The sequence below is a fragment of the Dicentrarchus labrax genome, unplaced genomic scaffold, assembly GCF_905237075.1.
Source record: "Dicentrarchus labrax unplaced genomic scaffold, dlabrax2021, whole genome shotgun sequence".
Lineage (NCBI taxonomy): Eukaryota > Metazoa > Chordata > Actinopteri > Moronidae > Dicentrarchus > Dicentrarchus labrax.
The window spans coordinates 14,641,744-14,655,382 of NW_026136711.1; the positions used below are offsets into that span (position 1 = coordinate 14,641,744).

Here is a 13,639-nt window from a genome sequence, read left to right on the forward strand (position 1 = left end):
GCCCGACCCCTAGAGCTAATATTTGGTTTGCCCGTTCTGGGCTACTGTAGAAACATGGCAGTTCAACATGGCAGCCTCCATGGAAGGTGACCCACGGCACCTGTAGATAAAAAGGGCTCATTGTAAGATAACATAAAAACAACAAATCTTATTATCTTATTATATACTATTATACACTATTATATTCAATCTCTGCAAATAGATCTTCCTAAATGTTACACACCGTACCTTTAATTAATTTTAACCTGAGCTTATTTTTAGTCTCATCCTGGACTCATTTTCAACATCATTATCAACATTAATCCCACATCTACGAAGTCTTTCAAAGCCTATTGCAACCCTCTCCATCCATAAATCATCCTTGTCTGGTCCAACCCTCAGCCCACCTGCTCCTACTGGTCAGCTCTCATCCCTAATCCATCACATCCAAAACAGCTGTGATCACCACTCTACATACTTTATTCAGTTCTTGCCCAATCATAGTCCAACCGTCATCTAAACCTGATCTTACCCACTATCTCTCACTCTCTTTCTCTCCCTCTCTCTTTCACCCTACGTGACAGGCCGTTCTAACCAGCTAAGTGGAAGATTAGCAGCATTACCTCTAAGTCAACCACCCTCTCGGCCAGGGCAAGCCTGGTCAGCTGAGCAGTTTCGTCACATACCTCAGCTGCTCCGCCAAAAGTGAAACAAATGCCCACACAGTTGAAATGCACTTGCTTTTGATGTCTTGATGCCTGAAAAAACAAAATCTCACAGCATTCACACAATCCAGTCAAAAACGATGAAAAACGGAGATCATTTAGGTTTGGGGTCTTTTTTGAAATGTAACAAGCTGAGATTTATAGTTTTCTATTGTTGGGATACTGCAATCTGATTACTTTGGTTATAACACTGTTTATTCCTTCACATTAACCAACTGTGTGTGTGAAACAAGCTAAAAGTGAGAGACCAAAAAATCTATTTCCCTCTGCACCTGACTAAAACTTTTATAATAATGACGAGTTAACATTCCCAGCACCACATGATGATCTGTGCATGTGCTGGTTCTGAGGGTGTTTGTGTGTGTGTATGGCAGTGGGGGGGAAGTCAGTGAGGGGAGGCAGATCAGGGGGAGGGTGTGACTGTGGCCTGGTGGACCATAGCGAGAGAACAGTATGTAGGACAAGGCCTTGCACTAGCTAACCTATCCTGGCTAGAGCCATGGTTGGGCGTGCTGAATTTCTGCATGCATGATCAATGGCACTGAATAAAAAAGAGAGGAGAAAGACTGCGGTGTGGGGGAGGGGATGGAACAAGTTAGAGCGATGTCAAATGATACGAGTAGAATAGAGCAAAAACACGTGACTTCACTTCTGATTATAATACTTAAATTGGTAAATTTTTGCAAGTGATTTAATCAACTGCAAGAGAGTGAAGAGGACTCGCTTTTGAGCAACTTTGGCTAACTTTTTTTTTTAGGGGCTTAAGCAACAGTTATTCAGGTTTTTTAATCTAGTAAAGTACGCCTGAAAGCAAAATTGACACAATTGTACGTGTGTGAGGGTGGGTCGGTGTGTGAGAGAGGTTTTTAGTGGGCTCACATTGCAGTTTTTCTGCCTTTGCTCTATCCCGTCTCCCTCCCTCTGTCTTGTTGTCACTCTGCCACCTTCAAACACTGCCATAGTTTGTCCAATCCAAGTCTTCACTGCTTTTGTTTCCTTGACCACAGCTGACCCAGAGTGGGAACCCATTGTCTGTGTGCAACCTTTGACCTGCCAGGGCCTGGGACCTGCTCTCCACCACCCTCGAGGCAGTTTGAAAAGAGAGCTGAGAAGGGGAGTCGAGAGAAAAGGGTTGAAAAGGCAACTTTTGAGCATCTGAAAAGCTAGTAGCTTTGGTTCTGTTGGCCGTATTAAGCAGCAGCAGTCTTTAGACCCAAACACCATCATTTGCATGTGATGCAAAATGTAAACGAGCAACAAGTAGTTCCAGGAAGACCTCATTGAATCAAATGCAGGCAATGGATAATGAAAAAGGATTACAGATGGAATGTTTGTTGATGGATAAAGAGTTATAGAACAAGCAAAAAAGTCTTTTAAAGCGGAAGCCAGGAGTCCATTTTGAAGCGCTCCATTTGCTGTGGGTGTTTTTTCCACCTGGCAGGTGGCGAGCCAAAGAAATCATTACATGAGAGAAGAGAAGGGAGGAAACAAGCACACCTGTGGTTGCGCCAGGAGCCCCACCTCCGTTCTCCGATCACAATCCCTCCATCCCCCAGGGGAAGGTGTGGCAAAGGGAGAGAGACAAAGGGAGGAGAGAAAGGCAGAGGAAGGAAGAGATTGTGGGGGAGATTTACAGGCCTCTTCAACAGTTGACTGAGGGTTGAGTTAACCTTTTATTAATCATATACACACAAAACAAACTGGACTGACGGTGCTGGAGGGCTCCGAAAAGGCTTCCAAAGGCGGCTGTGGGCTTCCTGCGAGCACAAACAGACCACCACCTATTTACCCTGATGACACGGGACTATTTCTGTCTGTCGACTGTATGACTGTGAGCAGCAGTAGCGGCGGAGGTCTACACTGTAATACCACACAGACGGTTGGGCGGACAAAACACACACACATGAAAGCAGCACAAAGGCTTCTGGTTACAAATCAGCAGAGACCTAACACTTAAAGACAGATTGTCAATACTGCACTTGCCACCATGGAAATTGGTATGGGAATCACAGTTTGTTAAATGACTGTCTGTCCATCACTGTTGTACTGAGTGCATTATTAAGTCCCAGATAACTAATTATCTGTTATCTGTTGTCACATCTGCAAAGCTGTGCATGGCATGACATTAAACGACAGCACCCATTCAATCCAAAATGAGATGTTCATTTAAAAGTAACACATACATTTTTCTTGGTTGACACTATGAGTGTTTTAAAAAGTAAAAGTGATGACGAACAAGCTCTTGTTTTACTTCTAAATTGATATTTATTTATATTTACATCCACCACCCTCTATGGTTGCAGCTTCATGTCTGCTCTAACCTCTTTTCAGAGGTGAGGTGATGTCACTAAGTAATTGCTTGAAATGACATCATGACACATACAGATGGAGTCACGACCATCTTTGAGATCATCGTCGTGCCGACCTAAAGGAGATGGCTGTGTGCCATGACTCATCATCTCTTTGTCGGAAGATGTGCTGCGGGTAATGTAGTGTTAACACATGATGGATTTCACACCAGGGCCTCGGAGCAGGATGGGAGAAAGAAAGAAAACAGGAAAGAATGGGAGAGTGAGACAGAGAAAGAAAGAAAAAAAAGAGAGGATGAGGAAGCGTGTGCCTGTAAGAGAGAGAGTGGATGGGTGGTGGGTTTTTTAAGGGAGGGTGGTCGTCCAAAAGAGAGAGAGCTTTGTTGGTAGCAAGAAATCCATACCACCTCTCTCCAAAGTGTCTTAGAGACACACACACAAACTATAAACTCTCTCTCACACGCACACACACACACGAAACAAGTGGAGTTGCAGTGCGTCCCTGTATCTCTTTTAATCCTTTTTCCACTCCCCCCTCCATTTCTTTTCACAGGACCTATCAACGCCATTCCTAGCTGCTATTTATAGGAGACCACTGTCCCCCCCGTCCCCCTGCCTGAGTGTAGATCTGTGTGTGTGTGTGTGTGTTTCAGGAGAACCTCAATAAACCAGTGCTTCTCACTCCTAATCTCAATGTGGTGTGATTCACTGAACAGGCTATATGGGAAAGCCAGTTACAAAGATAGGTGTGTGTGTGTGTGTGTGTGTGTGTGTGTGTGTGTGTGTGTGTGTGTGTGTGTGTGTGTGTGTGTGTGTGTGTGTGTGTGAGCATGTAGGGGGAGGGGGTAAATGAGGCTGATTTATCCCACCTGTCCAGTTGTTTCCGGTGCGTGCATGTTGATGCACGACTGACTGCTGAAATGTATTCCACGAAGGCCTGGGAACACACAAATCATCCCTGGAAAGTTGGAAAGTGTGTGTATTTATTGCTGCGGATGTGTCTATGCATGTGCATACACTAACTGTAAACACCCAAACTGGGTATATTGAGATTTGTACGATACCAACACGTGGGTCAGTAGTACAGCTGCTTTACTTGTGTGCTGCAGTGTGCAGGCCCTACAGCCTGATGGAAGGCTGTGGTCATTGATTTATGAGCTCACAGTTAAATTGCACCCTTCTTTGTGCTCTAATCAGCAACTGACACATTCGATCTTCACATCATTGTTTTATGCATTTTAAAGGGGTATTTTAGTTTTGGGCAATCGCCTTCCATGGTGTTCGCCATGTTGAACCGCCATGTTTCTACAGTAGCCCAGAAGGGACAAACAGATAGGCACAACATATTTTTGGGCTGTTTTATGTAAATGAATATGTGAAAGGGGTCGCTCATGGTAAAAAACACAGATCATTTACACAGTTCCTCTCTGCAGAACAGCAGATCATTTTGGTTCAGTCTCATCAGCGTAGTTTTCAGTCGAAGGTGGCAGCTGTTTTAACTCAAAAAGCTCTCAAAAAATCACTGTACGGTACCTGCCTAGCACCAAATGGCTCACAGATAAAGTTAGCAACTAGCTGGTGTTAACAAAATGGAGCATTTTGAAGCTTAGCCAAATATGAGGAGTTGGTGCAGGCTAAAATCAGAGAGTAAATGTTGGACTGCTCCGTATCTGGCCTGGATGCATAAATAGGCAATTGTTTACTAACATATTAAGACGCTTGATTTCTAGCCCAGAAGAACCAAACCAAACACTGGATCTAAAAAGGGGAGTTTTGTGGCGACCGTAGGTTCTCTATGTGCTGGGAAGCCGAGGGTGGAACGAGGGAATAGCGATCTGCTCTCTGAACTACACCACTAGATGCCTCTAAATCCTACCCACTGGACCTTTAATTATATCAAACCTGTGACCACTTTCTGTTTGCATGGCATTGCCATAATATTTTAACATTATTTGAAACCCCACTGGACCATAAGCAGTATTCTAAGTGACCAATCCGATGTAACCATGCAATGTTTTGGATAGAAAATCGATTTTAAAGTAATTAAATCAACAATGTAACAAAGAGAATCCAGCTTTCTTAAGGGTGTAATGGTAAAGAGGAAGTGGCAACTGATACTACTTGACTGCTTACAACTGAATGTGTCAGTGAAAACACCAAAATGTATAGAGACACAGAACTGAAGCAGGAGTTAATTAGAAAGGATGTAGTTAGAGAAAGGATGAAGGAAAGCATCTTACAATAAAAAACAAAAGAAACCAAACGAGGTAAATAGAAAATACTGAATAACAAGCATAGAGTGTATTCTTTTATAATTCAGTATATGTTTTGTGTGTGTGTGTGTGTGTGTGTGTGTGTGTGTGTGTGTGTGTGTGTGTGTGTGCAGCTGTGCGGTGACAGAGTGAAGGGAGGAGAGAGCAGAGGGGGTCTATTGTGGGTCTTTGTGTGGCTCAGATTGTCCTCTTCTCTGGGAAAGTGGAAACTCAACACTCCTCTCCAGAGGTCTGGTTACCAGGTGAGAGAGGAGGAAAGAAAAGGGAAAACATAGTTGGAGAGCAAGGGAGGGAGAGCTGCATAGGTGCGGAGAGAGAAAAAGAAAAGGAGAGGCGAGGGAGAAAAGACCATGAGATTTTGGGCATGAGAGCTGGAAACTGAGAAAGGCTGAGAGAGATCAAGAGATGAACACAGAGATAGGAAGCAACAGCCTGAGAAAGAATAAACAGAGAAAGGCTCAGATTTTGGTATAAATCCCACAAGACTCCAAAAATGGATGATCAAAGTGTAACAATCCTGAACAAATTTCAAAATGTATTGCGTGCTGTGCTAGCTCGTCACATGTGGCCTGTAGATAAAGTAATGATGTGGAATTAAAATGATATTATCAGAGCTATGTCCCCTCTGCAGTGAAACCGTAGCCATAGAAAAGAGGGCTCATGACCTCATCTTATGTTTTAAGCAAATACCAGATATGAATGTCAACAAATCCCAGAATAATAATAAAAAACACTGCTGTGATCTTTTCCACAATCAAACATGAAACTACACTGAAAGCAGTGGCACTCATTTATAGCCCAGTTATAATAGGACTCCTCCTAGTGGCTACTTTTGGGACTGTTCTTCTTCTCCTCCTTCCATCAACTTTTCTCATCCTCAGAAATGAAACACACTTTACAGGTCTTGTATCTGAAAATGTACATTTATTTTAATTGATCACTTTTTACAAACTATATATATATATATCTTTACCTTTAACCCCGAACACCAAAGTTTACAAAGTACAAAGAGGAAGTACACTATCTAGCTAGAAGAAAGACCACTCAGTTTCCAGACATATTCCAATTTGATTTTGATGCGTTAAAACGTATCTGACAAATACATTATTTAAAAATACAGGTAATTAAACAGGGGACAAATATTTTATGTGGCTTTAAACCTTTTCAGTGGACCAAGTACAGTTTTACCATTTTCATTTTTTTCCACAGTGAATACCAGATAAAGTCTTACAAATCAAAAAAGGGAAAACCCTTTTTTGTTTATATCATCACATGCATCATGATATCAGATCATTTCTGCCATTCTCTGAACTCATGAGAAGTTTTTGACTTGAAATTTCCCTTGAGGTTATTGTCTTTTGAATGGTTACAGTTCAAGGTTCCGGTTGCACCGCAGTTAACCTTCACCTGACCTTTTTCCATGTTGCTATCAACCAGAGAAAACTGTTGAACAGACAAAAAAAAGAGACCTTTGATCAAAATCTTATACAGTACTATTGCTGATGTGTCTGTGTGTTTATGAAAAGCAAGAGAGGAGGGGTGGTAGATGTGGAGGGGATCACAGGAGTGACCATGTGTGTTTGACAGGAGTGTTTTTGTGGATGGTTTCTCTCTTTCTCCCCTGATATTGTCTGGAGTGGATTGTGGAGGCGGTAGCTCTGAGAACAGCTGCTTCTGACAAACACTGTGTAAACACTTTGTCTGTCACTTGGGGATTGAGTGTGTGTGTGTGTGTGTGTGTGTGAATGTGTGTGTGTGTGTGTGTGTGTGTGTGTGTGTGTGTATCGAGGGGGTGGTAGGACACTTTTAAAATTGCTAAAAGGAGACTAACCGTCAATTGAATAACCATTCAGTCTGTTTAAGACATGTGTCACATGGCCACTAGAGTGATGAGTCCTCTTTTGGTTGAAAACAGATTTTTCCATAATTAAAAACTGATAAATTAACCAGTTTTAAACCATTTTCTAACAGAAGCTTCCTGTTTTTTACATCAGAGCAGAAACTGATATTGAGCTCCTGCAATATCAAATACACCCCCGAAAATGATCACAATGAATTCATCTTTACAAACATAAGAGGTGATTCAACTGTGTCTGTAGCTGCTTGTGCATGTATGAGAGAATGAACTGTATGTATGTTCAGCTGTATGCATGCATGTGTGTATATGTATATCTATAAATGTGAGGAGATGTGTGTGCATGCACATGTTTATGTGTGTGTGTGTGTGTGTGTGTGTGTGTGTGTGTGTGTGTGTGTGTGTGTGTGTGTGTTGGCATGCTAGCAGGCAGATATCACTGTCCTCCATTATAAGCATAGTCTGCCTTGTTGTGCATGACCAGTCTGTTCTCGACGAAATAGAAGCTGTCTGACCGGGTCTCATAAGGACACTCCACCATCTGACGGACTGCAAAACAGACAACATGTGCACGTCATTGATCCAAACAAAGACTTTTTTAAGTATCCCAGCAATTAGAAATGATTGAATAAAAGCTAAAAAATAGCTTAAATGATTAGGTCAGTGTTATTGATTAAGATCTTGAAATTACTCTCTGGGAAGACCGTTGATTGGGACCACCACTGCAAACCAGTGGCACTAATGTTCCTCCGTATTATCACAACACAACCAGTGGCACTGGGGATGCAGTTAATGAGGAAAATAATGCATTAGCAAATGGCAATGAGACCATAGTTTTTCCACAGTTTCAGATTTATTTACGTCTGTCTTAATATGATACTCACATTATGCACATTGAAAGAGATATTGGTTGCTGCTCCTCTTCTCCATACTGTACTGGCCATGAAACAATCCCTTCCTAAAGCAACTACACTTTAAAAAAAAGGGGAGGACAAAACCCACAGTCCTCGATCTGTGCAAAAACACTTCCTAAAGTTCATCCTAAAGAGGGGCTCAGACTACAGGAGTTTACAGATCCCGTTTTAAACCTCCAGACCTGCTCGCAGACTCACCAGGGCTGCCCATGATAATTAATCAAACATGTTTGATATTTAGGAGGTACAATCTGGATGATTACGTCTGTATGGGAGTGAATACGAGGTGTTGCCAAGCAGCAGTAAACCTTTTAGCCCTAGAGGCTAACATTACCCAGCATGCTACTGTTGACAGACATTAGGGTTAAAATCTCACCTCCAGTTCTTGCTGGAGAATAAAAACAAAAACCTGTGTTGTTCGTTTCGCCTTCTGCTTTTGTTTTTTCTCACTGCAAAGCATTACTCCAGCAAGTGGTTCCAATACATCTCTCTACATTTTGTTTACATCTGCTTCCCCATAAGATCACGATGAGTTGGTTCATCGCTCCTTCAGGCAAGAGAATCTGAGTAATCGGTGAAGATTCTCCTTTTGTGCGTGATGCAATCATTATCAGTTTCAAAAATGATACAGATTTTAAACCCCCAGTTTAAGCTAATATGAGGCTTCAGCAGTCTAGGTTAGCCAGATCAAGAGGGTCTCCTCCAATGTGAGATATTTAAGGATGAGATTTCCTTTTGCCTGTAACTGCAGCAGAGGGATAATTCCTGGTGGTTTCATATAAGTTTGATGCTGGTAAACAACTCTGGCAATAAACTTGGATGGATGAACGGGGAAGAAGATGCCTACTTGACTTGGCTAGCTCAGATCGCTAAAGGAAGTATTGTCTTGCGAGGAAGGGATCTCTTTACTGCCAGTATTGAGTTGAGGAACAACTGTAGTGGCCAATAACTTTCTCAACGCCTGTGTGGTAGGTAGGTATTGCACTAAGATACTCTTATCTTTGGACCTATCCTTTGAGAAGTTATGGTGGTTTCAAGAAAACTGCCTTTACTCATAAATATGCACATTTATCCAGCAAGGTGCTCCAAAATCTAATCACATTATTCACTGTATAGTGGGAACCGGTGGTCACTTAGTGTTCAAGAGTTATTTAGAACACAATAATGCATCTACATACACACAGACTGTCCTATATAATATAAATGAGGGTCATAAAAAGCCATGCATTCACAATAGGGGGCAGAAATACCGTTAAGTCGAGCAAAATTATGAATGGCTAGCGTAAGGCTGCATGTCCCTCCATCACCTGATGATGATGAGCTCACCACCAAAATGCCTGTTGAACTGTGACCTAATGTGTACTTTTGTTGAGTGCTCCACCGTGACACATGACAAACAGATCCCCTTTAAAGGAAACATCATTAGTAGGAACTGATGATCTGTTCTTCTGGTATTTACATGGTACACAGATCACATTAAACAAAATTCAGTCTCACTCCTAGATATGCAACATCTGGAAAAGGTGACACAATCTCTTCCGAGCTAAAACGCATCATATAACATACTTATATATATATAAATAATATAATCTTAACATGAAATTATATAACTTGTATTTATGGAATTTTTAGGTTTTACTCATAATGGAGAAGATGACTCACCCAGGCTCTCAGACAGCTGGGGGAACTCATAGATGTGCTCACAGGTGTTTCGGCTGTTTGGGATACAGAAGCCAAAGTCAAAGTCAAAGCTCTTCAGCAGGTGATCCCGGAAGTAGTGCCTCTCGATCATGCGGAAGTTGTTCAGAGGCCGGTTTCCAACTGTGAATTCCACCCTGATCGGATAATACAGAGAGATGGGAGACGTTACAACAGTAGGCCTGTTCTTGTGTTATTATAATGTTATCAAAGTTAAAGCTGACAGAGACAATGCTGCAATTGTTTCCATTGTCTGTGTATGAAACAGGTGAGTGTGACTGAGGTGTGTGTTGGTCGATGTGTGAGTCACTCACGTAGCTCCCACAGTCCTCAGTCGTAGGAAGGCTGGAGTGAACTGGTAGCGTACAAATCGTCCCGCACTGGCGTCTGCCTCCCTGTTCTCCTCATCGTCGTCTGAGACCCACGGCATAGGGATGGAGACATTTCAAATAGTTCACAGTGAGGACTATTTTCAATCAAAATAACCAGCGATAGATGCTTCTGAACCTGACAACATGCTTTGAGACATTCATTTTGAGCTAATAACAAGAGTAAGTTGTCAGCAGGTTCAGTACATTCATTTTTAAGTGCTCAGAAGCCAGACACTTTACAGTCAACAGCCTCATTTGCATCAACAGTACAAGGAGTGGAAAAATGCACAATACCTGTATGTGGGGGTTTGGCAATCTCAAACAGGACAGTGCTGGTCTCCAGGTCTCTGATCTTAAAGCGTACAAAGTCGATGTTATAAATATTGTCCTCAGGTTTACAGAGGTACCCTGCAACAATGACAGACACGAGTTATGGACATTGAATGTGTACGCACTGAAGCACAAACAGGCTACTTTGAAAAGCACAAAGATAACATGCAAATCTTTCTGCTTGCACACAGACACATGCAACTTTGCATACATACGTACACACTGGCCCCCCTAACCATAAAATGCAGTGAGGTAAGATAAGATGAGACAAAGCATTTATGATCACTGTTGGGCTACTGTGGAGTTAAACAGGAAAATAGGCGTGTGTGAAGCCGATAAGAGTATATGGCACTATGTGTGCTGTTTTAAAAAAAATAAATAAAAAACCTCTCTTATAAGCTTTAAATTTAATCTCCACATTTTTTTCCCTTTCAAATTTCATGTTGCCGTAACAGCTGTAAATGTAGGCAGCGCTGATAAGAACCAACCATGTTACCGTCATTAAATTAAGACCATAAAGAGGGTCTTTCTGGTCGATCCTGCCTGTGATGTCACAGTAGTGCTGTGTGATGTCATTTGTTTCCGAATATTTCTTAAAGGGGTTTGATGTCATAGAGGGGTCTTAGCACAACTGAAGTGACAGCACAGAGAACAGATGGGAAATCTCTCTTTTGGGAATGACGGGTCGACTCGGGGATAAACAGATTCTTGATGACCTTGTGGAGGAGGGAGGGGTCAGATCTTTTGAGGAGCTTAAAAATAAGCATAACGTGCCTACGTCAGAGGATTCTTACAAATTAGACATTGTGTACTTTTTGATAAAAACATTTAAACTTGGCAGTATCACTGGAATTCAGGAGCTCTTCATAAAAAGGAAACATATATTGGTTGGGGGAACAGATAGTGGTCAAGGAATCACTGACTCCTGATGAAGAACCATATAGCTTTTTAGGATAGTTTTTCACATGAAGCTCAATCTCAGCCACAGTGATTCATCTGTTCCGGTTGCATTAGAAAAATACACTTCTTTTTCATTCAGCTTTTATAAATATGGTGGTGTGTTCTTTATACTAACATTTTAGTTTTCCTACAATTAGATTTTTTTTTTATTGCTATATATCCCCTTGCTCACAGTATCACAATATATTGAATCATAGCCCCTGTATCATGATACATACCGTATCACTAGATCATACTGAATACTACCCTGTATCCTGGAGGACATTATGGATTATCCACTACATGGTGTGGGTTATTTCATATAGCTTGTCATTAGGTAATTAGGAACTTTCGGTCTTACCTTTGGCTTTAACGGGCTTATTACCTTTTATTACATTTTATTACCTTTTATTACCTATTTTTGTACTGCTTGGTGTTTGTCGTTATTGTCTTGTTTTTTGTTTGTGTTCATCCTTATTGATACTGGTTATGTTAGTTGATTTATATCTATCAAGAATGTTATTGCCAGACTGTTTTCTTCTTGTTTTTTGGGTTTCTTATTGTTCTTCTTGGTAAACAAAAACAGACAGTTTGTAACAAGAAAGAGAAACTATGTGGTTGTATGTGTCCAAACTATTATTAAACACTAAAGTGACCACAGAGAACATGTATGTCACACACGCCTCCTGTTATTAAATCCTCGGTGTCTCTTGAGCTGTTTAAAAATAAATCAAAAACACTGTCTAATGACCTCTAACAATGGTTTGCGTTGTCAGAAATGTATCTTCTTGGATAATTATAACAGATATAATACCATATTAGTCTCCATTTTCCAATGACAGCCGTGTACGCCTGCTCAACTGGACGTCATTTGCTCTACCTTGAATGTAATGTGTAGATTGAACGTATTCTGCAAGTGGTGGACTCTCGGTTACATTATGTTCAGATACTTCATTCAGCACAGGCAGCAGCACATCAAGCACCTGAGGTCCGCAAGAGACATTAGAGAGACTCAAACCTCGCGTAGCCACCCGCAGTCCCAACACATCCTCCGGCGTGATGTGTCCACTCTGTGTCTGCAGGTCTTCCTCCGTGACGGGCCTGCTGTCCACCTGGCTCCTCCGGGACTTGAGCCTCTTCAGAACCCCTCCGCCGGGCTTGCGGTCCCGCGGAGGAGCCGCAGTGCTGTGCCCGCCGCCGGAGACATTTTCAGCAACAGGCGCGTCGCTGCGGGCTTTGGCTCCGCTCATCGTTGACTCTCTTCGGCTTCCCTCCGTTACAACGCTCGCCTCCCGTCCTCTTCTCCGGTGAACGCTGGAAGAAGAAGATGGCGTCGTAGATGTCGAGTGTCGAGAGAACTGTCGGTGAACGGTCAAGCTCTTGTTTTTGTAAGCACATGCTGTACAGTTGCCATGACAACTCGTCCTGTGAGCCAGAGGAGGGGGTAAAGTGGTTCGTTGTAACGACCACCAGGGGGCGATGGACAGCCCCTCCGCTCTCATACCCTACCTGAAACCACTGTAATATGTACACATGTATCAAAACTAGTGATACTACCACTGCTGCTAATGCTACTGTTACTACTGCTCCTACTGCTGCAGGCCATACAGTGGTCCCTGTTATACTACTGTTATTTCATTGGTTTATTATTACTCATGCATTCATGTCTAAGCAGGGTTTTATTGTTGTAATTGGATGATTATTTTTGTACTATTTTGTACAGGACTGTAACTGATTGTTTTCATTATATAATATTATATATTAATTATTGTTTGAAGTTTCTTTCTAATAAAAATGTTACAATTACCCAGAACTCAGTGACACATTCATAATGCTTGTTTTGTCCAACCAATAACAAATATTAAAAATCTAAAATATTAAAATAATGAAAAGAATAAGCACTAAATCCACGTTTGTGAAGCTGAACTATGAAAACATTAGATATTTCTGCATGAAAAATGACTTTTTCGACAATTGAACAATAGTTTAAGCTCCACATGTACTGCTGGGTAGTTTAATTTATAACAAAATATCTTTACTTTTTAAAGTTTTGTAGTGAAGTTCAGATTTATTGACTGTCAAAATCATTTCACTTGTGTGTGTGTGTGTGTGTGTGTGTGTGTGTGTGTGTGTGTGTGTGTGTGTGTGTGTGTGGTGCCTCCTGCCTTAATGCGCAGGCAACGCAAATGAACGCTGTTAAGGCCCAGGTGTTATGCAAACGAGTGTGTGAGAGCTGATGGGCACTT

The 13,639-nt window shown here is 41.7% G+C and overlaps 1 protein-coding gene across 1 annotated transcript; it reads right to left on the reverse strand.

Moving 5' to 3' along the window:
• Positions 1-6,190: 6,190 nt before the first annotated feature.
• On the reverse strand, positions 6,191-12,822 carry LOC127371293 (protein unc-119 homolog B-like). The gene is made up of 5 exons (XM_051414014.1): positions 12,412-12,822; positions 10,419-10,532; positions 10,068-10,167; positions 9,718-9,890; positions 6,191-7,690 (listed from the first exon to the last, which is right to left on the reverse strand). Exons 1-5 carry the CDS (start codon positions 12,641-12,643, stop codon positions 7,578-7,580), a joined length of 732 nt encoding a protein of 243 aa, XP_051269974.1. The 5' UTR covers positions 12,644-12,822; the 3' UTR covers positions 6,191-7,577.
• Positions 12,823-13,639: the final 817 nt, after the last annotated feature.

Coding starts and splice junctions, on each gene's coding strand:
- LOC127371293 (XM_051414014.1), bottom strand. CDS start 12,643: ATGAGCGGAGCCAAAGCCCGCAGCGACGCGCCTGTTGCTGAAAATGTC. Junction 10,533..12,411: donor ACTGCGGGTGGCTACGCGAG/GTTTGAGTCTCT, acceptor TCATTGTTGCAG/GGTACCTCTGTAAACCTGAG. Junction 7,691..9,717: donor CCAGCTGTCTGAGAGCCTGG/GTGAGTCATCTT, acceptor TCTGTTTTGCAG/TCCGTCAGATGGTGGAGTGT.